Here is a 24985-nt window from a genome sequence, read left to right as displayed (position 1 = left end):
TTTTCTGTATACCTAGGGCTATTCAGTTCCATTTCAGTGCCCTCTTGTGCTAATTCACTTCCTCTATTTATTATTCCCACCTTATCCTCCAAATGCTGTCTCCTTCTCCTTGGCCACAGTTGGACATACACTGACAGCCTTTGTCTCTTTGAACCCCAGTTTTCTGTTTTGACACGTTTCATTTTTTTAGTTATGCTGACCTAGTCATTAAGTGTATTGCCCCGCCCTATGTTTTAATCACTCAGACACAGCCCGCACCAGTAGCCACGCCTCTTCAAGAAGTTGCCGAACCAGGAAGTTTGTCCGCACTAGGGCGCCGTAGTGACGGTGGCAGTGCGCAGGCGCAGTTCCCGGCTCCCGGCGGCGTGTTCCTCTTTCCCCAGGTTCCCAACATCCTGGCAGGTGGACGCTGTCTTCACAGTGCGCCTCCGGTCGCAGCTTGCTTTCTGCTCCGGTCCCTCGCCCCGCAGCCCCGCAGCTCCCGGGGCCTCTGCTCTGATCCGCGCGCCGCCACCGGCGACAGATCCATGGCCGAGCGCGGGGAACTCGACCTGACCGGCGCCAAACAGAACACCGGAGTGTGGCTGGTCAAGGTGAGGTTCGCGCAGCCCCCGCTTGCGCTTCTCATGCTTTAAATAGTTTAAGTGACTTGAGACCGTCCCACTCCATGCGCCTTTTAAAAGGCTTTAAAGCTCTTTAAGGCCGTCTCGTTAGAACTTCACGTAACTTGAGAGGCAGAACTTACTGTTCGTTTGCAGATGAGGAAATTAGTTTAGGGACGCACACTGTTTTTCAGCCAATGACGAGTCCGAACCCGGAATGGATCTCTTTTCCCCACGACCTGGTTTTTCTGGGGCCCTGTCTTGGTGTCTTCCGACTTCAGCGGTGCATTTTACCCCACACTGAAGAATTTCTGCATCTTCTCTTGGTGAAACTGATTTTAGTTGTGAGTCTGTACCAGGAAGTTGAGGGTCTGCTTCCTGTATAGTTTTTTTCGCTCAAAAAGTAACTCTGGTTCCTGCCTAAGTGTTCTGTTAGGTTGATGGCCCTGAAGAGAGCTCTGAACTCGCGGAAGGAGAGACCATTGGACGAGAGTGGGCTGTTAGAGCACGACTGGGTCTCGTGACAGTGACCCGTCAATTAAAGTTTTTTTGTAAAAAAAAAAAAAAAGCACTCTTGATTAGTCCTTAGTGAGCACAGTATTTGTGCTTTGTATTTTCATATTGGGCAGTGTTGTCCCTTAGAGGAGTTTCGTAAGACATTTCTATGTTCAAAATGTGGTTATGACAGTCTTTGAACCTCAAGTAGAATGTAGGGACCTTTGGTTTGTTAATTTTTTTTTTTAACTTTTATTACATGGCAGAGTTTTCGTAAATTAAATCTCAACGGCCCTCCCTATGCACCTCTCTAAAATAGTTCCCTTATGATCGTTCACTAGTGTGTCAAATCTGTGTTATATTCTTCAAAGCACTTATCACAGCCTAAAGTGGTGCTGTGTTCATGTGTTCAGTGTTGGGTACCTCCTTCTCCCCATGGCATGTACACATAGTCACATTCCATGAGAATAGGATCCTTGCCTGTCACACCCAGAATTGTGCTGGCACATGTTAATTGCTCAACAGATATGTGATGAATAAATGAATGATCTCTTATTCTTCAACCCTAACCTTAGTCTCTGGCGCTCGTTTGACTTATTACAGCTATGTGAATATGACTTAAAAGGATGGAGTAAATGAGCATTTGTCTCTCCTACTGCATGCTAAATGGAGGAAAATCATTAAGAAGGAGATTTCCTTTACAGACTGAAAGAAAGAGCTTGAAAAAATGGTGGGACTTGAGACGATGCATTTGTACTTGGAGCACAGTAAATGCTCAATAAATGTTTGCCTTACAGGTTTTGGGTGGGTGGACAGAGACATAGCATAGTGTACCATGGAGAGTGGCACAGAAATGCACAAGTGGAAATGTACATTAACATGGTGTGTCCTGGAAAACAAAGAGATTATTATGCCTAGTGCGGAGGGTCTGTGTAGAAAAGGTTAAGACCATATAGTCATTGTCATATAGTGAAATAAGAATATCTTTAGTCTGCAGGAAGTGAGGAACCTTTTGGAGGGTTTTGCGTAAGGCAGGGATGCAAATGATTTTTTTCAGAAAAAAATAAGCTTGAGGGAAAGATAACTAGAGTTAAAATTAGAAAATTATCACAGGATCATGGGTGTGTGATAATGAAGTCTGAGGAGTTAGGGAAACTTTTTCAGTAAAAGTTGTCAGGATTTGGTGACTGACTGAGAGTGCGAAAAAAAGTAATGAATCTAAAATGAAGAAGTTAAAAAATTTTAGTGGTCTCATATATGACCATTTGAATACATTTTATCTCTTTAAAAAGAACTCGACTCAAGCCAAGGATTTGTTCTTGTTTTATAAATGTAGTTGTAATGTTTTGATTATTTGTTATTTGCAATATCATTGTTTCCTCGTATCAACTTGGTGTGCACTATTTCTTCTTTTTCCAATCTTATGTATCAAAGAGAATAACAAGTGTGCAAATACATCTTTCTGGGATGTGAAGGGACTGTCTTGCCAGTTGTAGTCTGAAAACCTTATTCCTAAAAGAAGATGAGAATTGCTAGCAAATACGTTCTATTCTAAAATCCATTCATGTTCCTCCTTTATTTGACAACTTTCATTTCTGCTCTAGTTAAAGGAGTCCCAATAGGCAGTGGAGTTTGATTTGCACACCTATCAGATAGTTTGAAGTTGTTTCGTTTGCCCTACGATTAGCATCCAGTGTGATTTTCATGCCCATGTCTTGAGCTTACTTGGATTTTCATCTCTGAATTACGGTAATAAATTATATGAGTGAATCAGATCTTAATGGTTAGTTTCATTTTCAGCTTTTTTTGTGTGATATTAAAATATAACATGTTGCTTAGAAAGTGTCTTCATTCTTCTCCAGTCAGAATTTGTGAATAGAATTACATACCAATTTCAAGTCTTTTCTCTATACATTAATATTTCTCATTATAGGTAATGCTTTGAGTTCTGATGTTTGAGGATCATTTGTTGCAAAATATGTGAGTTTCTTCCTAAAGTATCTCAAAGTTTGTGGGCCATCTTGTGCATATTTTATTAATCCTATTGCTAGACAGGTATAGAAGAGGATAAATACAGTAAAAGCTATACATATAGGATCTCTGAGAGTTTTGAACAGGAAAAAAAATTGGCTACCTGGAACAGGAAAGACTTCATGGGGAAGGTCACATTAAAGAAGAGCCTATAGAGTTGATTAGTTAGAAAAAACTTCCCAGCACAGCTGGGGAGAACTAGAGTGTCTTCAGGAAAAGGCAGATATAAGTAGAAGATTGTGTACTGGAATGTCCAGGACCTGTACTGTTCTGGCCTGATGAAATGCCATTTCTAGAGTGTGGAATATCTTAAAGCTACAAGAGAGTGATGATCCAAACAAATTTTGATAGGTAATAGACACGACTGGAATTAATTTTACAATAGATGTCACCTGCCAAAACATATAAACAGTCACAATTTTTACCTTGTCAGGGCGCTGGTCCCTTGTATTTTACATTACCCTCTTCCTATTGGTCAGTCGGTGCCATTGTTAGGTTGCCAGTTGGTCACATTGCTGCCCTACACCCTATACCAAATCATGATTTAAAAATTGGATGATGTTTAAAAATATTGTAGCATAGTTCTGTTGCTTGGCTTCCAATATTTAGACTTGTGGAAAAATCATCATCTCTGGTTAAGGATGGTGGAGGTAAAGGTACATGATGGGGAAGAGGAGGAGATAAAACTGGCAAGGTTGTTAGGAGTGGTGGGATTTTTGTAAGTCGTGAATATCATCCTGGGGCCTGAATTATAAGAAATGTTATTTCTTTTTTGGGAATGGACAGGTGGAGATATTGACAACAGCTGCAGAAGGTCTAACCAACAGCTTTCTAGCTAGCAAAAAGAAGTGTTTCTAGTCCACTCAACCTTCCTCTTGTAAGCATACTGACTAGTGTTTGTTAGAGGAGAGGATCAGGAATGGAGGGATGGACATCATCCCCTGTGAATGTTGTGTCTTTTATTCAATTCAAATGCTACCGGGGCCGGCCCAGTGGCAGTAGCGGTTAAGTGTGCACGTTCCGCTTCGGCGGCCCGGGGTTCCCTGGTTCGGATCCCAGGTGCGGACATGGCACCGCTTGGCACGCCATGCTGTGGCAGGCATCCCACATATAAAGTAGAGGAAGATGGGCATGGAAGTTAACTCAGGACCAGTCTTCCTCAGCAAAAAGGGGAGGATTGGCAGCAGATATTAGCTCAGGGCTAATCGTCCTCAAAAAAAAAAAAGACAAAAACAATGCACCAAGCTTACCTTTTTTTTTTCACACACAGGTAAGCAGTTGGACATTGGCAGCCAAAGAGAAAGCTGTATACCAGGGAGAGATGAAACTAGAATGGGTGCTAGCTCAAAGCCTTGCAGATAGTAGGAGAAAAAGGAACTTAACATTTCTTATGTATCAAGTATTTTACAATTTAGTACCTATGATGTAGGTACTAATCTATATTTTTCAGATGATAAAATTGAGGCTTACACAGGTTAATTGACCTCCCCAAGTGTGGAAAAGTGATTCAAATTTAGGTCTGTTTGGCTACAGAGCTTATGCCAGGAATAGAAAATGTCTTTTCTCTGCCCTGGGTCTTTTATTTTTTGAGGAAGATTAGCCCTGAGCTTACATCTGCTGCCAGTCCTTCTCTTTTTGCTGAGGCAGGTTGACCCTGAGCTAACATCTGTGCCCATCTTCTTCTGTTTTATATGTGGGATGCCTGCTGCAGCATGGCTGGATAAGGGTTGTGTAGGTCTGCACCCAGGATCCGAACTGTTGAACCCTGGGCTACGCAGAGCACCCAAACTTAACCACTGTGCCACCAGGCGGGCCCCCCCGACCCCGCCCCAGCCCCCCCCCCCCCCCGGGTCTTTTTGATGAGTTATCTCCCTGGAGAATAGAGGTGAGGTGAGAATTTCATTTCTGCGTCCTTGTGTCTTGTCAACTCTGTATATTGACCTGCAAGAGAACATGGTAGTAAAAGCTGCTTGTTACAGATTGGGTTCCCTGGGAGCTAATTCTGAAATGGAGATTAGGATGCAGGGGTTTATTAGGGAGTGCTCTTGGAATCACCACCTGTGGAAGGAAAAACACTTAAGCAGGATTGGGTAGAGGGTGTGATGCAATCTCAGTGAAAGCAAAGGATGATTCCATGGTTAGCTCTCGGGAGCTATCCTGAGTTGGGGCAAGGTATACCCTGTGTCTGCCAATAATCGCATGTGGTTTGCCCCAGAAGATGCATGATCTTGGCCAAAGGGCCTCTCTTCAGTGGAGGCAATTCTAAAGTGGGCTAATAGCTGAGGACTATCAATGGCCACACTCCCAGCAGCTGGGAGAATAAGGCCTTCAGTCTTAAATGGGGATGTCCACTGGAGTGGACATCTACAGTCACACTGTCCACTACAGTGCCCTTAATTTGCTTGCGCTCTGGGAGAAAGAGGGCTTTGGAGACTGGTATTTGGGAAACTAGATATTTAATGTAACAAGTTGGCAAGGAAGCTTAGGGGAGTAATGTCTGCATATCACCTTAGCACCTTGACTTCAAAGGCACTGTTGACCTTACTACTCTGCCCAGCCTGAGTGAATGGATGGGCAGATTGATTCATCCAGCAAGCTTTCGGTGATTGCTGGTCATGGTCTGGGCTCTGAGAATGTTATGGTGAGCAAAAAGGGACATGGCCCGTACTCTGTAAACTAGGATTTACAGTCCACTGCAGGAGACAGACCTCAATCAAATACTAGTCCTGATGAAAGCAATTACAAACAGATAAGGACCCTGAAGCAAGGAACATTGTTCTGTGAGTGTGAATGACAGAGAAACTTGACTTAGTCTAGGGAGTCAAGGGAGGTTTCCTGGAGGAAATAGGCTTAAGTGAGTCATTTTCTGTCACTTTCTCTGGTCTTGGGATATCGAGAAAACATCCCCTGTTGTACCTATTATCTTATCTCCATCTGATTTTCTTTAATGAATGTGGAGACAGTGGAAACAACACAGATATCTCACAAGTGACATGTTGACAAGAGTGTTTTGGGGAAATTTACTAAGAGGGTAAATTTCTCGTGTTTTCATCACACAAGGTAATTGTGTGAGGAGATGATATGTTAATTAGCTTGACTGTAGGAATCATTTCACTATCTATGTTAAATCATCATGTTGTATATCTTAGATATATAAAGTTTTATTAAAAATAAAATGGTTTAATTAAAAATATCATTTGTCCGGGGCTGGCCCCGTGGCCGAGTGGTTAAGTTCGCGCGCTCCGCTGCAGGCGGCCCAGTGTTTCGTTAGTTCGAATCCTGGGCACGGACATGGCACTGCTCATCAGACCACGCTGAGGCAGCGTCCCACATGCCACAACTAGAAGAACCCACAACGAAGAATATACAACTATGTACTGGGGGGCTTTGGGGAGAAAAAGGAAAAAAAAAAATATCATTTGGAGTCTTGGAAGCATATATACCATTATTTTTTCTTCCCCTTTTCCCTCCCTTTTTTTTTTTTTAAAGATTTTATTTTTTCCTTTTTCTCCCCAAAGCCCCCCTGGTACATAGTTCTATATTCTTCGTTGTGGGTCCTTCTAGTTGTGGCATATGGGACGCTGCCTCAGCGTGGTTTGATGAGCAGTGCCATGTCCGCGCCCAGGATTCGAACCAACGAAACACTGGGCCGCCTGCAGCGGACCGTGCGAACTTAACCACTCGGCCATGGGGCCAGCCCCCTCCCTCCCTTTTTTCAGACTTAATGTTAATGGGCTAGAAATTCTGGGAAGCCTATTTCCATACGCTCTTGATATAGAAAGTTATATATGATTGACATACTGTCTTTATTGTATTCTACTATTTTTCATTGCAAAGGTATAGTATTTTGGTCACCTTTTGAATTAAATAAGCTTACTATGTGCCAGGCTATTGTAGATGCTAGGGTTATGGCAGTAAAAAAACAGACAAAATATCTGCCTCCTGCAGGGGGAGGGAGAATAAACAATAAACAAATACATATAGAGCAGGTGATAAGTGCTGTGAAGAAAAATCGTAGTAAAAGTTATAGAAGGTAGCTAGGTATGCTATTTAAATAGGGTGGAGAAGGGCCTCACTGATAAGGTGCTCCTTGAGCGGAGACCTAAAGGAAACTATGGGCCATGCCCTGCAGATGTCTGGGGGAAGAATATTCCAGACAGAAGTAACAGCAAATCAAAGGCCCTCTGATGGGATGGTGCTGGGCATGTTCCCAGATCTGTGTGGTTAGAGTCAAGTGAGTGAAAGTAGTAGGAGATGGGATAGCAGGGGACTAAATCATCTAAGACATTATAGGATGTTTAGGGTAGTGACACGAGAAGCTGCTAGCCACAGAGAGACAGCATGGCATGGTAATTATGGAGCCAGACTGCCTAGGTTAGAATCCTGGCTTTACCACTAGTAATTCTGAGATCTTGGGCAAATAATAACTTTTTGGTGCCTCAGTTTCTTCATCTGCAAAGTGGGATGATATAATTTTTATCAGGATTAAGTGAAGTAATATTTGTAAAGTGCTTAGGAAAGTACCTGTAAGCACATAGTAAGCACTAAATAGACGTCTGTTAAATTGAAAGGCTTTGAGCAGAACAGGATCATCTGATTTATATTTTAACATGGTCCCTCTGGCTGCTATATTGAGAATAAACTAGATGTGGACAACAGTGGAAGCAAGGAAGTCATTTAGGAGGCTATTACAATAATTATACGAGAGATGATGGTGGCTTGGACTCGGATGGTAATCTGGAATTGGTGAGAAGGGGCTGAAATCTGAATATAATAGGAAGGTGTTGCTGACAGGATATGTCAGTTGATTGGATGTGCAGTGTGAGAAAAATGGAACTATTCAGGGTAATTCCAAGGTTTCAGACTGAGTGCCTGGAAGGATGGAGTTGACTTTTCCTGAGATAGGGAAAAATCACAGGAAGAGCAGGTTTATGAGGGAGAAATAAGAGTTCTAATGTGGAGATTTTAAGTGTGAAATGTCTACTGAATATTTAGTTGGAGAGTTTGAGTAGGCAGTTGGATATGTAAGTTAGGACTTGAGGGGAGAGCCTGGACTTTCCATAATTTGAAAGTTGTCATTATATAGATGGTATTTAAGATCATGAGACTGGATGAGATTACATAAGATTGAGTGTGGACAGAGAAGAGGAGCCGTCTGAGGACTGAAACTAGGGCCCTCAAGTTGAGAGGTCTGGAAGATGAAAATCTAGGTGTGTGGAGACCAAAAAGGAGAGTCCAGAGAAGTAGGAGGAAAATCAGGAGAGATTGTGGTGATTTGAAGCCAAGAGAAGAAAAGTGTTTGAAGAAGGAGGAAATGGTTCTTGAATGTTGTTGATAGATGTGTAAGATGAAGACAGAACATTGACTTGGCAATGTAGAGGTCTTTGGTAACCATAGTCATTAGCTAGCTTGTGATTGATTGGTAGAGTAGGCTGCTTTCTGTAGAAGGTAATTTTCTTTTTCCTTTAGAGTAATTGTCATGAAGGTTCCCTGGGGTTAAAAATCAAAGACAAAGCAAGAAGCAAAGGCTAACTTGTTAGGCAATATTTCAAGATTGAGGCCGTAACATAATACTTTACATAGTCCAAGAATTCAGGGTTTTATTTGGTGTTGTAACAGTGTTTGTGCAGATCAGTTTTAGATTTTGTATTTCGTTCTGACAGGTAATGTTGTGGACATTTGCTTCTTTGACTAACTGGTATCCACTTACTCTGACACTGTAGCGGCACCCTAATTTTCTTTTGTGGAAACCACTGCTCCCTCTTTTCAGTTTGTGTGATTCTAACAGTGGTCGCTACCCCCTCCCCTCCCCCCCCCCATTGACTCAGGCTGGCCAATGAAAGGATCTCATCTCTGGGTTCAGTAATGGGCCAAGGAAGGACACCTGACCTAGTCAGAGCCATGAGAGACAATCACATTTGTTTTTCTTTTGCTGAGGAAGATTTGCCTTGAACTAACATCTGTGCCAATCTTCCTCTAGTTTTTTTTTTTTTTTCTGTATGAGAGCTGTTGCCACAGCATGGCTACTGACGAGTGGTGTAGGCCTGTGGCTGAGAACTGAACCTGGGCCACTAAAGCGAAGTACGCCGAACTTAACCACTACGTCATGGAGGCTGGTCCAACAATTGCATTTTTGCTGGGGACTTTTGGAAAGGAGAACTCTCACTCTTCAGGAGCACCTTCACTCATCTTTGCTACATAAAGGGGAAGGCTGTCTAATAAGTGAGTTAATGAGGTGAGGAGAAGAGATAAGAGATGGTCAGAGAGTTCTGGTGACATCATTTGAGCCCATAATTTTAGCCACTTTAAAACCACCTCTGAAATTTTTAGTTACTTTTGTCAATAAATCCTCTGTATGTCTAAGCAGGTTTTTCTCACCCGTCGTCAACCGAGACCTAATAGGTAGATACAGTCATCGTAAGGGGTTTGCCAAATCCTCTGAGCTTATATGAGTAAGTGGAGTGCAGTGTAGTTGAAACTTTGTTAAGATGTGGGATCTTCAAAACTCTCTTTCCCTTAGATCTTTTACATGCTTTTCTTTAGTGGTGTAGCGGAGAGAATATCAGACCAATCTGGAGTCAAGTCCTGCCTGATACTAGCTAACTTTATTTCAACCCTTGGAGCCTCAGTTTTCTCATCTATAGAGTGAGGAGAATGAGAGTGATTTTGTGAAGTGATTGGGAGGATTAAATGGAATAATGGATGTAAAATGTCTAGCATGGTACCTGACACCGTTGGCCCCCTCCCCTCTTCCTCTGTTCCAAACTTTTAGCATACTGTCTGACACGTAGTTGTCCAATAAATTTTAGTGTAAAGAATGCACACGTAATTGAACAAACACCATTCAGTTCTGCTTTTGTCCCTTTTATTCTTGAATTTTTACTATATCCAAAGCATTGCAATTTGTTTGACTAATAGGTGGTTCTTTTTGTAAATGAAATCTTGCTAAATAGAATGGTTTTTTCCTTTCCAGCTTTAGAAGCGCTCTCTGACCCAATTATACATTCATGTTGATGTTATCATTCCAGGATTACTGTGGGAGATAATAATGACACCTGACACTCACTCAGTACTTGCTTTGTGTGAGGCATTATGCTTCATGCTTTATATGTAGTATCTCACTCTTCAGGGTAGCATAGCCTTAAAACTGTGTACTGATTCCAGGGTTCACACTACTTCTTAGGAGAAATGAGGGGGAGGTACATAGTAGGGATGCAGCATACGTTCCCATAACCTTTTTGAGAATTAAAACCCTTCTGATTGCATATATCTAGTTACAGACACAATGCAGTGTATTGGCTAATAACATTGATGCTGGAACCAGACTGCCTGGGTTTGAATCCTGGCTCCATCATGTCCTAATTGTATAAGCTTGGCTAAGTTATATAATCCCTGGGTACCTCAGATTCCTAATCTTAAGGTGGGGGTAATGAACAGTACTTACTTCATAGAGATGTGAGGATTAAATGTGTAAACATATGGAAAGTGCTTATAAACAGTGTCGGGAGAGTAGTATGTATTATGTAAATGTTAGCTATTTAATAATTTCTTTTATTTCAGCAGATCCTTCATCATATTGGTCAGAGTTACAATCTTATATGTAATAACACTTGACTTTTGAAATCTTAAACTCAGTGATGTCTCTAAATATCTTGTCAGAGTGTTATGCTCCTCTGAGAAGGCTTTTCTGGTAGTCTTACTCATCTCTGAACTTTTATTTTTTATTGAGGTCATAATAGTTTATAACATTGTGAAATTTCACTTGTACAGTATTATTTGTCAGTCACCATGTAAGTGTGCCCCTTCACCCCTTGTACCCACCCCCCACCCCTCTTCCCCCTGGTAACCACTAAACAGTTCTCTTTGTCCCTGTGTTTGTTTATCTTCCACATATGACTGAAATCATATGGTGTTTGTCTGTCTCTATCTGGCTTATTTTGCTTAACATAATATCCTCAAGGTCCATCCATGTTGTTGCAAATGGGATGATTTTGTGTTTTTTATGGCTGAGTATTATTTGGTTGTGTATATATATACCACATCTTCTTTATCCAGTCATCAGTTGATGGGTACTTGGGTTGCTTCTACATCTTGGCTATTGTGAATAATGCTGCAGTGAACACAGGGGTGCATAAGTCTCTTAATTGTTGATTTCACGTTCTTTGGAGAAATACCCAGTAGTGGTAGGGCTGGATCATGTGGTATTTCTGTTTTTAACTTTTTGGGAAATCTCCATACTGTTTTCCATAGTGGCTGCACCAGTTCGCATTCCCCCAAGCAGTGTATGAAGGTTCCCTTTTCTCCACAACCTCTCCAACATTTGTTATTTTTTGTCTTGGTGATCACAGCCATTCTGACAGGTGTCAGGTGATATCTTAGTGGAGTTTTGATTTGCATTTCCCTGATGATTACTAATGTTGAACATCTTTTTATCTGCCTGTTGCCATCTGTGTATCTTCTTTGGAAAAATGTCTGTTCATATCTTCTGCCCATTTTTTGATTGGGTTGTTTGTTTTTTAGTTGTTCAGTTGTGTGAGTTCTTTATATATTTTGGAGATTAACCCCTTGTTGGATATATGATTTGCAAATATTTTCTCCCAGTTGGTAGGTTGTCTTTTTGTTTTGATCCTGGTTTCCTTTGCCTTGTAGAAGCTCTTTAGTCTAGTGAAGTCCTACTTGTTTATTTTTTCATTTGTTTCCATTGTCCAAGTAGACATGGTGTTTGAAAAGAACCTTCGAAGACTGATGTCAAAGAGTGTACTGCCTATATTTGCTTCTAGTAGTTTTATGGTTTCAGGTCTTACCTTCAAGTCTGATTCATTTTGGGTTTGTGTATGGCATAAGAAAATGGTCTACTTCCAGTCTTTTGCATGTGGCTGTCCAGTTTTCCCAACACCATTTATAGAAGAGACTTGCTGGTCTGGTGGCACAGTGGTTAAGTGCGCACATTCCACTTTGGTGGCCCAGTGTTTGCCGGTTTGGATCCCGGGTGCGGATGTGGCACTGCTTGGCAAGCCGTGCTGTGGCAGGCGTCCCACATATAAAGTAGAGGAAGATGGGCATGGATTTTTGCTCAGGGCCAGTCTTCCTCAGCAAAAAGAGTAGGATTGGTGGCAGATGTTAGCTCAGGGCTAATCTTCCTCAAGGTGGGAAAAAAAGGAGACTTTCCTTTCTCCATTGTATGTTCTTAGCTCCTTTGTTGAAGATTAGCTGTCCATAGATGTGTGGTTTTATTTCTGGGCTTTCAATTCTGTTCCATTGGTCTGTGTGCCTGTTTTTGTATCACTACCATGCTGTTTTGATTACTATAGCTTTGTAGTATATTTTGAAGTTGGAGATTGTGATTCTTTCTTCTTTTTTCTCAGAATTGGCTTAACTATTTGGGGTCTTTTGTTGCCCCATATGAATTTTAGGATTCTTTGTTCTATTTCCATGAAGAATGTCATTGGTATTCTGATTGGGATTGCATTGAATCTGTCCATTGCTTTAGGTAGTATGGACATTTTAACTGTGTTTGTTCTTCCAATCCCATGTGCATGGAATAGTTTTCATTTCTTTATGTCATCATCAGTTTCTTTCAGTAATGTCTTATAGTTTTCATTGTATAGGTCTTTTACCTCCTTGGTTAAATTTGTTCCTGGATATTTTATTTTTCTTGTTGTGACTGTAAATGAGATTGTATTTCTGAGTTCTCTTTCTGTTAGTTTGTTATTAGAATGTAGAAATTCAACTGATATTTGTAAGTTGATTTTGTACCTGGCAACTTTGCTGTAGTTGTTGATTAATTCTAATAGTTTTCTGATGGATTTTAGGGTTTTCTATATATAAAATCATGTTGTCTGCAAACAACGAGAATTTCATTTCTTCATTGCCTATTTGGATTCCTTTCATTTATTTATTTTTCTTGCCTGTTTGCTCTCGCCCAAACCTCCAGTACTATGTTGCGTAAGAGTGGTGAGAATGGGTACCCTTGTCTTGTTCCTGTTCTCAGAGGGATGGCTTTCTGTTTTTCCCCATTGAGTATGTTAGCTATGGATTTGTCATATATGGCTTTTATTATGTTGAGATACTTTCCTTCTATACCCATTTTATTGAAAGTTTTTATCATAAATGGATGTTGGATCTTGTCCGATGCGTTTCTCTGTGTCTATTGAGATGATCATGTGGTTTTTGTTGCTCATTTTGTTATTGTGGTGTCTCATATTGATTGATTTGTGGATGTTGAGCCATCCCTGTGTCACTGGTAGAAATCCCACTTGATCATGGTGTATGATCTTTTTAATGTATTGCTCTATTTGGTTTGCCAATATTTTGTTGAGGATTTTTGCATCTATGTTCATCAGTGTTATTGGCCTGTAATTTTCCTTCTTTATGTTGTGCTTGTCTGGCTTTGGTATCAGGCTGATGTTGGAGTTGTAGAATGTGTTAGGAAGTGTTCTGTCTTCCTCAATTTTGGGGGATAGTTTGAGAAGGATGTGTATTAAATCTTCTTTAAATGGTAGACTTCTCCAGAGAAGCCATCTGGTCCTGGACTTTTATTTTCTGGGAGGTTTTTAATTACTGTCTGAATCTCTTTACTTGTGATTGGTCTATTCAGATTCTCTATTTCTTCTTGATTCAGTTTTGGGAGTTCGTATGAATCTAAGAATTTATCCATTTCTTCTCAGTTATCCAGTTTGTGGGCATATAGCTTTTCATAATACTCTCTTATAATCCTTTGTATTTCTGTGGTATCTGTTGTAATTTCTCCTCTTTCATTTCTAATTTGTTTATTTGAGCCTTCTCTCTTTTTCTTCCTGAGTCTAAGGATTTGTCAATTTCGTTTATCTTCTCAAAGAACCAGCTGTTTGTGTCTTTGATCCTTGCCTTTTTTGTTTCAATTTCATTTATTTCTGCTCTTATTTTTATTATTTCCCTCCACCTGACTTTGAGCTTGGTTTGTGCTTCTTTTTCTAATTCTGTTAGGTGTAGTTTAAGATTGCTTATTTGAAATTTTTCTTCTTTGTTCCTGTGGGCCTGTATTACTATGAATTTCCCTCTTAGGACCACTTTTGCTGCATCCCATATTAATTGGTATGGTGTATTTTCATTTATCTATGGATATTTTTTTGATTTCTCCTTTAATTTCTTCAGTGATCCATTGGTTGTTCAGTAGCATGTTGTTTAGCCTCCACCTATTTGTCCCTTTCCTAGCTTATTTCTTGTAGCTGATTTCTAGTTTCATAGCATTATGGTCAGAAGAGATGCTTGGTATGATTTCAGTCTTCTTAAATTTATTGAGGTTTGCCTTGTTTCCCAACATATGGTTTGTCCTTGTGAATGTTCCATGTATACTTGAGAAGAATGTGTATTCTGCTCTTTTTGGATGGAGTATTCTATATATATCTGTAAAGTCTATCTGGTCTAGTTTTTCGTTTAAATCCACTATTTGTTTGTTGACTTTCTGTCTGGATGATCTATCCATTGATGTAAATGGGGTGTTGAGATCCTCTGCTATTATTGTGTTGTTGTTAATACCTCCTTTTAGGTTTCTTAATAGTTGCTTTATGTACTTTGGTGCTCCTGGGTTGGGTGCATATATAAGTGTTATGTCTTCTTGGTGGGGTGTCCCTTTTATCATTATATATTGCCCCTCTTTGTCTCTCATTACCTGTTTTATCTTGGGTCTATTGTGGCTGATATAAATATGGCAACACCTACTTTCTTTTGTTTGCCATTAGCTTGGAATATCATCTTCCCTCCCTTCACTCTGAGCCTGTGTTTGTCTTTGGAGCTGCGATGTGTTTCCTGGAGGCAGAATATTATTGGGTCTTGTCTTTTAATCCATCCCACCACTCTTTGTCTTTTGATTGGAGAATTCAATCCATTTACATTTAGAGTGATTATTGATATATGAGGGCATAATGCTGCCATTTATTGCTCATTTTCCAGTTCTTCTGCATTTCCTTTGTTTCTCGTCATGTGTATTTTGGACTACCAATTCAGTTAGGTAGTTTTTTATGATGGTTTTTTTAGTTTTCTCTTTATTTATCATTTGTGTCTTTGTTGTAATTATTTGTTTAGTGGCTACCATGAGGTTTGTGTATAAAATCTTGTAGATGAGGTAGTCTATTTTCTGTTAGTCTCTTATTTCCTTAGACTAAGCCAGTTCCATCCTTTTCCTCTTCCCCTTCTAAGTTATTATTGTCACATTTTATTCCATCTTGTGTCGTGAGTTTGTGGTTAAAATCACGAGATTATATTTATTTTTTGGTATTTTCATTTCCTTTATCTTTAATGTTATAATTTTTACTAACTTGTTCTGATAGAGAGGTGCAATTTTCTGATTTTGTCTACCTTTTTATCTCCTTACTCAATGCTTCGTAACCCTTTTCTTTTTTTTCTTTGCCCAGGTATGAGGGCCTTCCTGAGCATTTCTTGTAGCAAGAGGCCTTGTGGTGATGAACTCCCTTAGCTTTTGTTTATCTGGGAAAGTTTTTATTTCTTCAACATATCTGAAGGATATTTTCACTGAATAGAGTATTCTTAGCTGAAGGTTTTTGTCTTTCAGAATTTTGTATATATCATTCCACTGTCTCCTAGCCTGTAAGGTTTCTGCTGAGAAATCTGCTGAAAGCCTGATAGGGGTTCCTTTGTAAGTTATTTTCTTATGCCTTGCTGCCCTTAATATTTTTTCTTTGTCATTGACTTTTTCCAGCTTTACAACTATCAGCCTTGGAGAAGGTCTTTTTACGTTGATATAGTTAGGAGATCTATTTGCTACTTTAGAATCCTTGTATTTCCAGCTCCTTCTCCAGCTTTGGGAAGTTCTCAGCTACTATTTCTTTAACAAGCTTTCCGCTCCATTCTCCTTCTCTTCTCCTCTGGAATACCTATAATCCTTAAGTTGCATTTACTAATTGAGTTGGATATTTCTTGGAGAATTTCTTCATTTCCTTTTAGTCTTAGTTCTCCTCCTCCATCTGAAGCATTTCTATATTTCTGTCCTCAAGACTGCTGATTCGCTCCTCCATAATATCAGCTCTGTTGTTCAGGGAGTCCAGATTTTTCTTTATCTCATCCATTGTGCTTTTCATCTCCAGTATTTCTGATTGCTGCTTCTTTATAGTTTCAATCTCTTTTGTAAAGAAGTTCCTGATATCGTTGAACTGTCCATCTGTATTTTCTTGTAACTCATTGGGTTTTTTATGATAGCTATTTTGAATTCTCTGTCATTTAGATTATAAATTTCTGTGCCTTCAGGATTGATTTCTGAGTACTCATCATTTTCCTTCTGGTCTGGAGGTTTAATATATTTTTTCATACTGCTCAATGGCGTGGATTTGTGTCTCTGAATAGTGATAGTATCTGGTTGCAGCTTCCACCTGCCGCCACCGGGTGAGTATCAGGAGCTCTGTGTTCTGAGCCTTCCACGATCTGTGGCTTGCTCACTCACAGCCGCTGGCTACTTTTCTGTCTGTGTGGTGCTCTAGCTGACTGGCTGAACTGGAGTGCCAGGTGCGGGGAGGTGTGCTTTCTTTCACCTGCATGATCCTGGAGGCGTTCTCCCTCTGCACTCACTGTCTGCTCTCCTGGGATGCTAGCTTGTTGAAGACACCTCTGCAATAGCTTTGTCAGGTCTGTGTGGGGCTTTCCCATAGGCTATGAGGGAACTCGGAGAGTGATGGTGTTCCCACAGAGGGCCGCCCCTGCTGCTTCTCCTCTCAGAGCTGCGCATGTTTCTGGGGTCACTGCTGTTTGGGAGGGAGAGGAGATTCCCCTTACCTTCTTCCACTCGCTCCAGGGGGTCCAGCACCTCCACCTTCAGACATATGGCTACGTGGGTCTCTCAGACGTCTTTTGTGTTGTGTGAATGTCCTCTGTTGGTATATGAATGTCCTTTTTGTTGTATCTTAGAGAGGAGAGTCTAAGCGGAGAGCTCACTCCGCCGTGATGCTGATGTCACCCCCCCCCCATCTCTGAACTTTTATTGGACTTTGGGAACATAAGTTAACACTTCCTTATTGTTAAGTTATTTGACCAGTGTTAGTTTTGTATAACCAACTTGATTGACTTTAAGCTCTTTGAGAGCTAAAATAATTTCTTAGTACTCTTTATAGAGTAAAACTTATAATGAGAGCTTGATACTTAGTGACCAGTTATTACAGGCAGAAAGTAAAATAGAAGCATTGTATCTTTTTCTGTGTAAAAAGATGTTTTAGCATCCAAAACATAGACTTATTAGTGTTTTACTTTGTTTTAGGTTCCTAAATATTTGTCACAGCAATGGGCTAAAGCCCCTGGAAGAGGTGAAGTTGGGAAACTGCGGATTGCCAAGTAAGTTATTTATGTACTTTTGACATTTTAAAAAGCTGATTTTTGGAATTTTTATGAGTGCTTTTGAATGTAATTACAGTTCTTTTTCAGGTAGAGAATTTACCTGGAAAATGAGAAATAACGAGCATGTCAAGGTTTATCAAGAGATGGTTAGGTACCCTTTAAGGAGTCATGTGTATACATGTATACAGACACCTTCACCCCTCTGGTGACAGGTGTGAATATAAAGTCAAATTTATTGGTAAAGCTTACTGGCAGCGAAGCAGCAGAGTATATAGTTCCCTTTTCCCTCCATCATCTCCACATCTTGTGAGGAGGTGTGCTTGGGTTGGGTATAACTGGATGCACCAAGTTAAGTGCTTCAGTAGAAGGATTTTGCCACTGTGCTACCATATCTTTTTATAGAGGTGTTGGAGGAGGGTAGGGAACACTTAGTAAACATGTAAGCGTAGTTTCTGGTTGAGGAAATGGCCTTGTTAGGGAGGGAAGCCTCCAAAGCTTAGCCCATGTCAGCCATGGTGGTGAAAGAGTTCCTAGTAGCAGAAGAGAGGGAAGCGCCAATACACAAGCACTTTGCAAGCCAGTACTTACATCATGTTTGCCAAAATGCTATTGGCCAATGCAACTCGCATAACCAAGCCCAGATTCAAGGGTGAAGCAATAGACTCCACCTCTTGGTGGGAGTCACTGCAACGAATTTGTGGTTGTCTTTTGCAGTCTGCCACATCCACGTTCCTAAATCTAAGAGGCAGCTAGCAGCCTTCTGCTTAATTGACCTTCAAGAGAATTTGATGTAGTTGATCACTTCTGTCCTCAAACCCTTTTTTTCACTTCACTTCCGGGACACGATTCTCTTGATTCTCTTCCCTCACTGGCTGTTCCTTTTCAGTCTCTATTGCTGGCTCTTTCTCATCTTCTCAGTCTCTGAGTTGTTATTTGACCCCGGTTCATAGTCTTTAGTTCTTTTCTTCTGTCTCTTTTGACTGACTTCTAGGTCGTCTCACCTGGTGTCAGGGCACATACCAGGTGGTATATAAAGATACAGCTCAAGCCTGGTCTCTCCGCTGATCTCTACACTCATATATTTGACTTCCTCCTTTAGGTTCCTACTTGGATGTCTCTGAATCATCTCAGACTTAATAGTTGCTATTCCTCTGTTCCTTCTCTCTGGAACATTCTTACGCTAGATATCCCCATGGCTTGCTCCATACTTTTAGGTCTCTGTTCAAGTATTGGCTCAGTGAGGCCTTTCCTGACCACCCCATATAAAATGGCACCCTGTGCTCTCTATCTCCCTACTCTTTTTTTTCCATCTGTAGCACTTACCACCATTCGTTCATGTAGTTGATAAATATGTATTCAGCTTCTACTGTGCCCGTTGATAGACTGTGTATTTGTTGTTTGTATTGTCCATCTCTCCCGCTAGAGCATAAGCTCCACAAGGTCAGGAGTTTTGTCTTGTTGACTATGTAATCTCCAGGGTCTAGAGCAGCACCTGGCATAGTAGACACTGAGTAAGTGAAACTGCTATAACAAATTTAGTAGCAATAGCTATTTTATTCTTTGATTTCCTTAGGTTATAGTTCCAAAAATGAGGGAGTTAGAAAATTAGAGCGTGACATTTTTCAGGCTTAAATTTTTCCTACTTGCTTTCCCAAAGTATAAGGCCTAGCGCTCTTTTTGCCTCAAATACCTACTGTCTCTATGCAAAGCTTATACTTTTGGGGAGATCATTTTAAAGTTTCCTCATTAAAGCCAATCAGCTGTGAAGTTTGGATTTGGTGAACACCCTCTGGATTTTGTTCTTTGGAGGAGCAACACTGTATGCTTGGATGATTACTTTCTCTTTAAAGTGAGAAACTTTGATGCCTTCATGTGTTTATGCCCTAAGTATTTTGTTTTTTATCTTACTTATCTTCATTCTAGACATATCTTTTAACTCTTCAATTTTGTTTTAACAAGATATTGATTGGAAACAGGCATGCTTTTATATCCACAGTTCTGAAATTAGGTAGGGACAAGTAATATCTTCTTTTCTTAAGAAATGACTACACATTTAATAGTGGAACCACTCTTGAATTCAGACCTTTAAGTGATAAGAAAACTCTAGCAGGTTCCACTTCCAGCTCTCACTATCAGTGAGACTTTGGCAGGTCACTTAATCTTTTGAGTTGAGACTCCTTATCCCTCAAGTTGCCTGTTTTGCAGGCCTTTTGTATGAATCCAGTGAGATAATATGGAAATGGTTGTCATTTGTTTGTGTATTTAACTTTATAAAATGAACGTATTCCTGGAAAGTTGTAGATAAACCACATTTTTTTGATGAGTTGTCATACTTTTATTGAAAGAAAAAAGGAACACATACTTTTAATTGAAATCTGTGGTGACCTTTTTTCTTTTTCAACGTGGAATCCTTTGTAATGTGGTTAATTACCTGCTTTTTCTATTGTGGACTTCAGAATTTCTTGTAATTAGTTTTACTGGAAATGAGAGCCACCGTTAAAATAAAATCTCAAAGTGTATGTCCCTGAGGAAAGGCAGGCTGAAGGAAAAACGTATGTACGTGATGAGCCATGTGCTATTGTAGAATGACCACACTAGAGCTCGGGACCTGGGTTCTGGTCGTAAGTGATTGTTAATAGTTGTCTGGCCTTGGGCCTCAGCCCTCTAAGCCTTAGCTTTCTTGTTTGTAAAATGTGGGTAAGAATGCCTTCCAGAACCCATAGGGTTTTTATGAGGCAAATGAACTATCTTAGGCTTTGTTAAAATGCATTGTAATCTGGAATGTTCTCCTTTCCCTACCATGAATATTGCCTTCCTGAAAACCTGTGTAAAAATGCGTGTTTGAGGAATGTAAAATCTTTCTTTTGGTGTGGGGAGGAGGGGCTTGTATGGGAAGTAGAGTAAAAGGAGCTGAGGTTCAGGGAAACCTATGTAAGCCCTGTAGGGGAGGAAGACATTTCCTCTACCTTCTCTGGGTTCTTCTGGCTGGAGAACGAATTAAATTCACATGAGACAGAATAACAGGAGAAAATTAAACAAGCTTTATAACATGTATACATGGGAGAGGCTCAGGCAAGCTGAGCAACTCGCCAAAATGACTGAAGCCCCCACCTTAAATATCATATTCAGCTAAAGACAAAGGAGGATGTTGGGGGTGGGGGGAGTCAGTTGCAGGAGGTTACCAGACAAGCACAATAAACAAATGCAGATTTAAGTCCTTGCCTTCCCTATTGATTAAGAGTTTCTAGAGATAAAGTCATCCCCCCTTCTTCCTGTACAGAGAGGAACACACCTTTACAGATGGAGATTTCCTTTAAAATGTGAATGTCTCCTAACAAAGGGCAAGGAAGTTCCACTCCTCAGAGCCTCCTTCCCTGTCCCAGTTTATTAAAAGTAACCAGCCCCAAATAATCCTCATGCCAAAGAGACATATATTGGGGTGGCCAATGCCAGTCCCCCACAGCCCTAAATACTGCTTTAATCTCTAAAGTAAAATATTAAAGACAGCATGCTAAATAGGCAATAATGGATGTGCTGCAACTTTTCTTTATCACCCTTTGCTTGGTAGAAAATTTCAAGCTCTTTTTCTCCCTTAGTTTGAAGCAGGTGGTTTACGTAGTTGTTCCTAATATACCTCAGGTGGCCATACCCCCAGATTTGCCTATAACAGCCCCATTTTACATGTTTTCCCTGTGCAATTATTGATAATGTCCCCTCTTTCACTCTCCACAGTGTCCTGGCTTTGACAATAAACTATATGTTTGCCCTTAATGTTAACAGATGTGTATGTGTATTTTATATGTAGGTCTAGCAGGTTTTCTACCTAACATGATACATAATCAATCTTGTAGAAGACCTAGATCCTTTTAATGATGAGAACAGATTTATAGTAATTAGTACCCTAAGACTGCTATAGAAATGCTTGGAAACAGCTTGTTCCAAAGTAAGTCTCTGGCTATTTTGTTTATGTTACTAATTTTCTTAGCTTTCATTCATTTTACTGAATTACTAAATTCACTGTTCAACACATGTAGGATGAGTGAGGAATGGCTTAGCAGTGCATGTGACTAGTTTATCAGGATTTTATTTGATTTCAAGCTAATATGAGTCATCAAGTTTAAGTGGCTATAAACAAAAGGCTCCATTAATAGATGTTTTTTGTTTAGATTAAAATGGGATGATAATCCTATTCTTTTCTTTGCCAGGTAGCTTACAATGCAAACATTATGTTCATTTCTTAGTGCTGCACTTAGAGACATGGACAAATAAGTTCATTCAGTGGAGTGAGACTAGGATAATGAGAAAACTGAAAAAAAAACCCAATGTCCTGTGAAGAATGTTTGAAGGTACTATGGCTGTTAAGAGAAGATTTAGAGCAGACATGTGAAACTGTCTTCAAATATTTTTAAGACTAAAAGATGTATAATCAACTATTGATTCTTAGGCAGATTAACCAGTTTATGGGTTATCTGTGTGGTTGAAAAAAAGTATATTTGGGTAAAAAATGAAAATGACTAAGGTTTTCAAAAGGCAATGTGGCATATTGATTATGAGTGTGGACTCAGGAGTCAGTGAACTCTGAGCTTTGTCTGGACCTTGTCACTTACTAGCTGTATGACTTTGGGTAAGTTGCTTACCCGCTCTGTTTCTTTATCTGTTAGAGGGAGATGGCATTAATACCTCATAGGTTAAATGCATGTAAGATACTTAGAAGTATTCACCTACTGTCTTGCCACACATAGTACGCGGTGCAAACTGTATACCCTGCATTGTGTCTGATGTGGTGTGGGTACACACCTCCCCTCCCCGTCACATCTCCCAGAGTCAAGCAGCAGCAGCTTGCTGTGCGATAGCCAGAAGCCAGGAAGATCTACATGGTGTTTGTTCATTTCAGCAGAGACAGGACTGGGAGAGGCAGAGAGGAGGGAGAAAACATGCAGCTGGGAATGCAGCTCTTCCCAAATTTGGTTCTGTTTATACCTAAGAAAGAGGGGCCCAGTTATGAGTAAGATGAAAGTAACAGCATATTTTAACATTTGGTAACATTTCGGCCATTTTTCTCAAGCAGTTTATGCGATGTTACTAAACCATTGTACTTGGATTATTTTTGTATCTTTGGACATCTAATGTGTACCACATTTCAGTTAGTTTATAGTTTTGACTTAGTTTAATTTTAAAACTGACCTTTCTGCATCACCATCCTGCCTCAGAAAACTTCAGTTTTCGGCTTGATATATGTTGTATTTTACTCACAGTCATGCAGTCCGAACTAATGTGGCTTCTCTTAGTGACTCTTAATTTTTTTTTTCTTTTTGAGGAAGATTAGCCCTGAGCTAACTACTGCCAGTCCTCCTCTTCTTGCTGAGGAAGCCTGGCCCAGAGCTAACATCGTGCCCATCTTCCTCTGCTTTATATGTGGGACGCCTACCACGGCATGGTGTGCCAAGTGGTGCCATGTCCGCACCCGGGATCTGAACCGGCAAACCCTGGGTCGCCGAGAAGGGGAACGTGCGAACTTAACCGCTGCGCCACCAGGCCGGCCCCTAGTAACTCTTAATTTTTAGTGTTATTTCTAAACACATTTGACATTTAAGTTCATATGGGGCCCACTAATAAAAACTATGCAAACAAAAAATCAGTGAGATATAATTTTTCTGTTATAAAATTAATAAGTTTAAAACATTATTAGACTGTTGATAAGAGTTTAAATTGGTACCAACTTTCTGAAGGGCAGTCTGGCAACATACATATGTGTATATATACACATTTACATATATACATAATATAAACGCACGCACACACGGGTGTTCAGAACTGTTTGGATGACAAACTCATCCAGCAGGGTAGGACTGGGATAGAGAGAAGGCTGGGAAAGTTAATAATAAAGTTAATAAAGTTAATAGTAAGTTAATAATAAAATGTTCATGCCTTTGACCCAGCAGTTTCATCAATTTCTAGGATCTTAGCCTATGTTAGTGATGCAAAGATTGATGTACAAGGATACTCATTTCAGCATTGTTTGTGATAGAGAAAAATTAGTAATATTCCCAAATTCCTTAGTAAGGGATTAAGTAAGTGAACTGGGCACATTTTAAATTTATTTAATACTTTTATTTTAAAACAATCTCAAGCTACAGAAAAATTGGAAGAACTGCACAAAGAACAAACAAAGACGTTCTCCTGCATAATCACAGTACACTCCTCTAAATCAGTAAATTAACATCAAATAATACCACTGTGTAATCCTTAGACTTCATTCAAGGTTTGCCAGTTGTCTCAATAACATTTATAGCAAAAAGATCCCATCTACAATCTTGCAATCTTGCTTTGTGTTCTGTTGTCAGGTCTCTTTAGTTTTCTTTTTTTTGGTGAGAAAGTTTGGCCCTGAGCTAACATCTGTTGCCAGTTTTCCTCTTTTGTTTTCCCCTTCCTCAAAGCCCCAGTGCATAGTTGTATATCCTAGTGGCAAGTCATTCTAGTTCTTCCATGTGGCATGCCGCCACAGCATGGCTTGATGAGCTGTGCGTAGGTCTGTGCCCAGGATCCCAACTGGTACACCCTGGGCTGCTGAAGGCAGAGCGTGCAAACTTAGCCACTGGGCCATGGGGCTGGTCCCACTTTCCTTAAATCTAGAACAAGTCTTTGTTGACTTGTATACTATATAAACATCAATGCTCTTGATGTTTACCAGGCAGTTATTTTATAAAATTTGGGTTTGTCAGATGTTTCTTCATGATTAGATTTGGGTTATGCATCTTTGGCAAGAATATCACAAAGGTGAAGCTGAGTTTCACTGTGTTCTAGCAAGGTTTCCATGTTTTCATTTTGTCCCATTGCTGGTAGGGGTAACTTTGATCACTTGAGTAAGGAGTGTCTTCTAAGCTTTTTCACTGTAAATTCACTCTTTTCTCCTAATTGTTAAGTATTCTGTGGCGTTGTACTTTGAGACTGTATAAACACTCCATTCCTCATCAAAGTTTCCGCTTTATTTATCGATGTTAATATGAACACATGGATTCCAGTTTTATTCGGTGGATCACAATTTGTTACCATCATCGTTTATTCTAATGTTCAAATTACCCAAAATTTAGCCAGTGGAAGCTCCCTTTTTTCCCTTTATTGTGGTAAAAAACACATATAAAATTTACCATCTTAACCATTTTTAAGTGTATAGTTCAATAGTGTAAGTCCTGTGTCATTTTGACGTGTCCTCATCATTCTTTGAGTGCTTATGTTTTGGCTTAGAAAGATGTTTTAGACTCATCTTGTACATTTCTGTCTAAGCCCTGGAGTCAGTCATTTCTCCAAGGAGTGGCGGTTCCTTCTAGAGGAGAACGGTATTTAGAAACTAAGATCTGGATACCACAAGTGGTCACTGCTGCTCCCAGGGCCTCTTGGGGTAGAACTAGGGAATGTATGCACACACACACCTTTACATCTATGTTTATTTCTATATCTGCATACATTGAAAATCATGAATTTACACCAATATCCAATTCCAGTTCAACGCCACAGGGTGTGTTGCAGTTTTCTCCCTT

General features: G+C 40.1%; 1 protein-coding gene across 1 annotated transcript in view; it reads left to right on the top strand.

Moving 5' to 3' along the window:
- The first annotated feature begins 272 nt into the window (after positions 1-272).
- GTF2F2 (general transcription factor IIF subunit 2) overlaps positions 273-24985 on the top strand; it is a 147737-nt gene continuing 123024 nt past the window's right edge. The window contains exons 1-2 of the mRNA XM_008537777.2: positions 273-593; positions 17371-17444. Of these exons, the coding sequence (XP_008535999.1) occupies positions 528-593; positions 17371-17444 (140 nt within the window). The 5' untranslated portion in view covers positions 273-527. The remainder of the gene's footprint in view (positions 594-17370; positions 17445-24985) is intronic.

The sequence above is a fragment of the Equus przewalskii genome, chromosome 16 (assembly GCF_037783145.1).
Source record: "Equus przewalskii isolate Varuska chromosome 16, EquPr2, whole genome shotgun sequence".
Classification (NCBI taxonomy): domain Eukaryota; kingdom Metazoa; phylum Chordata; class Mammalia; order Perissodactyla; family Equidae; genus Equus; species Equus przewalskii.
Note: the sequence above shows the minus strand (reverse complement) of the source record. Positions and strands in the feature narration are given on the sequence as shown.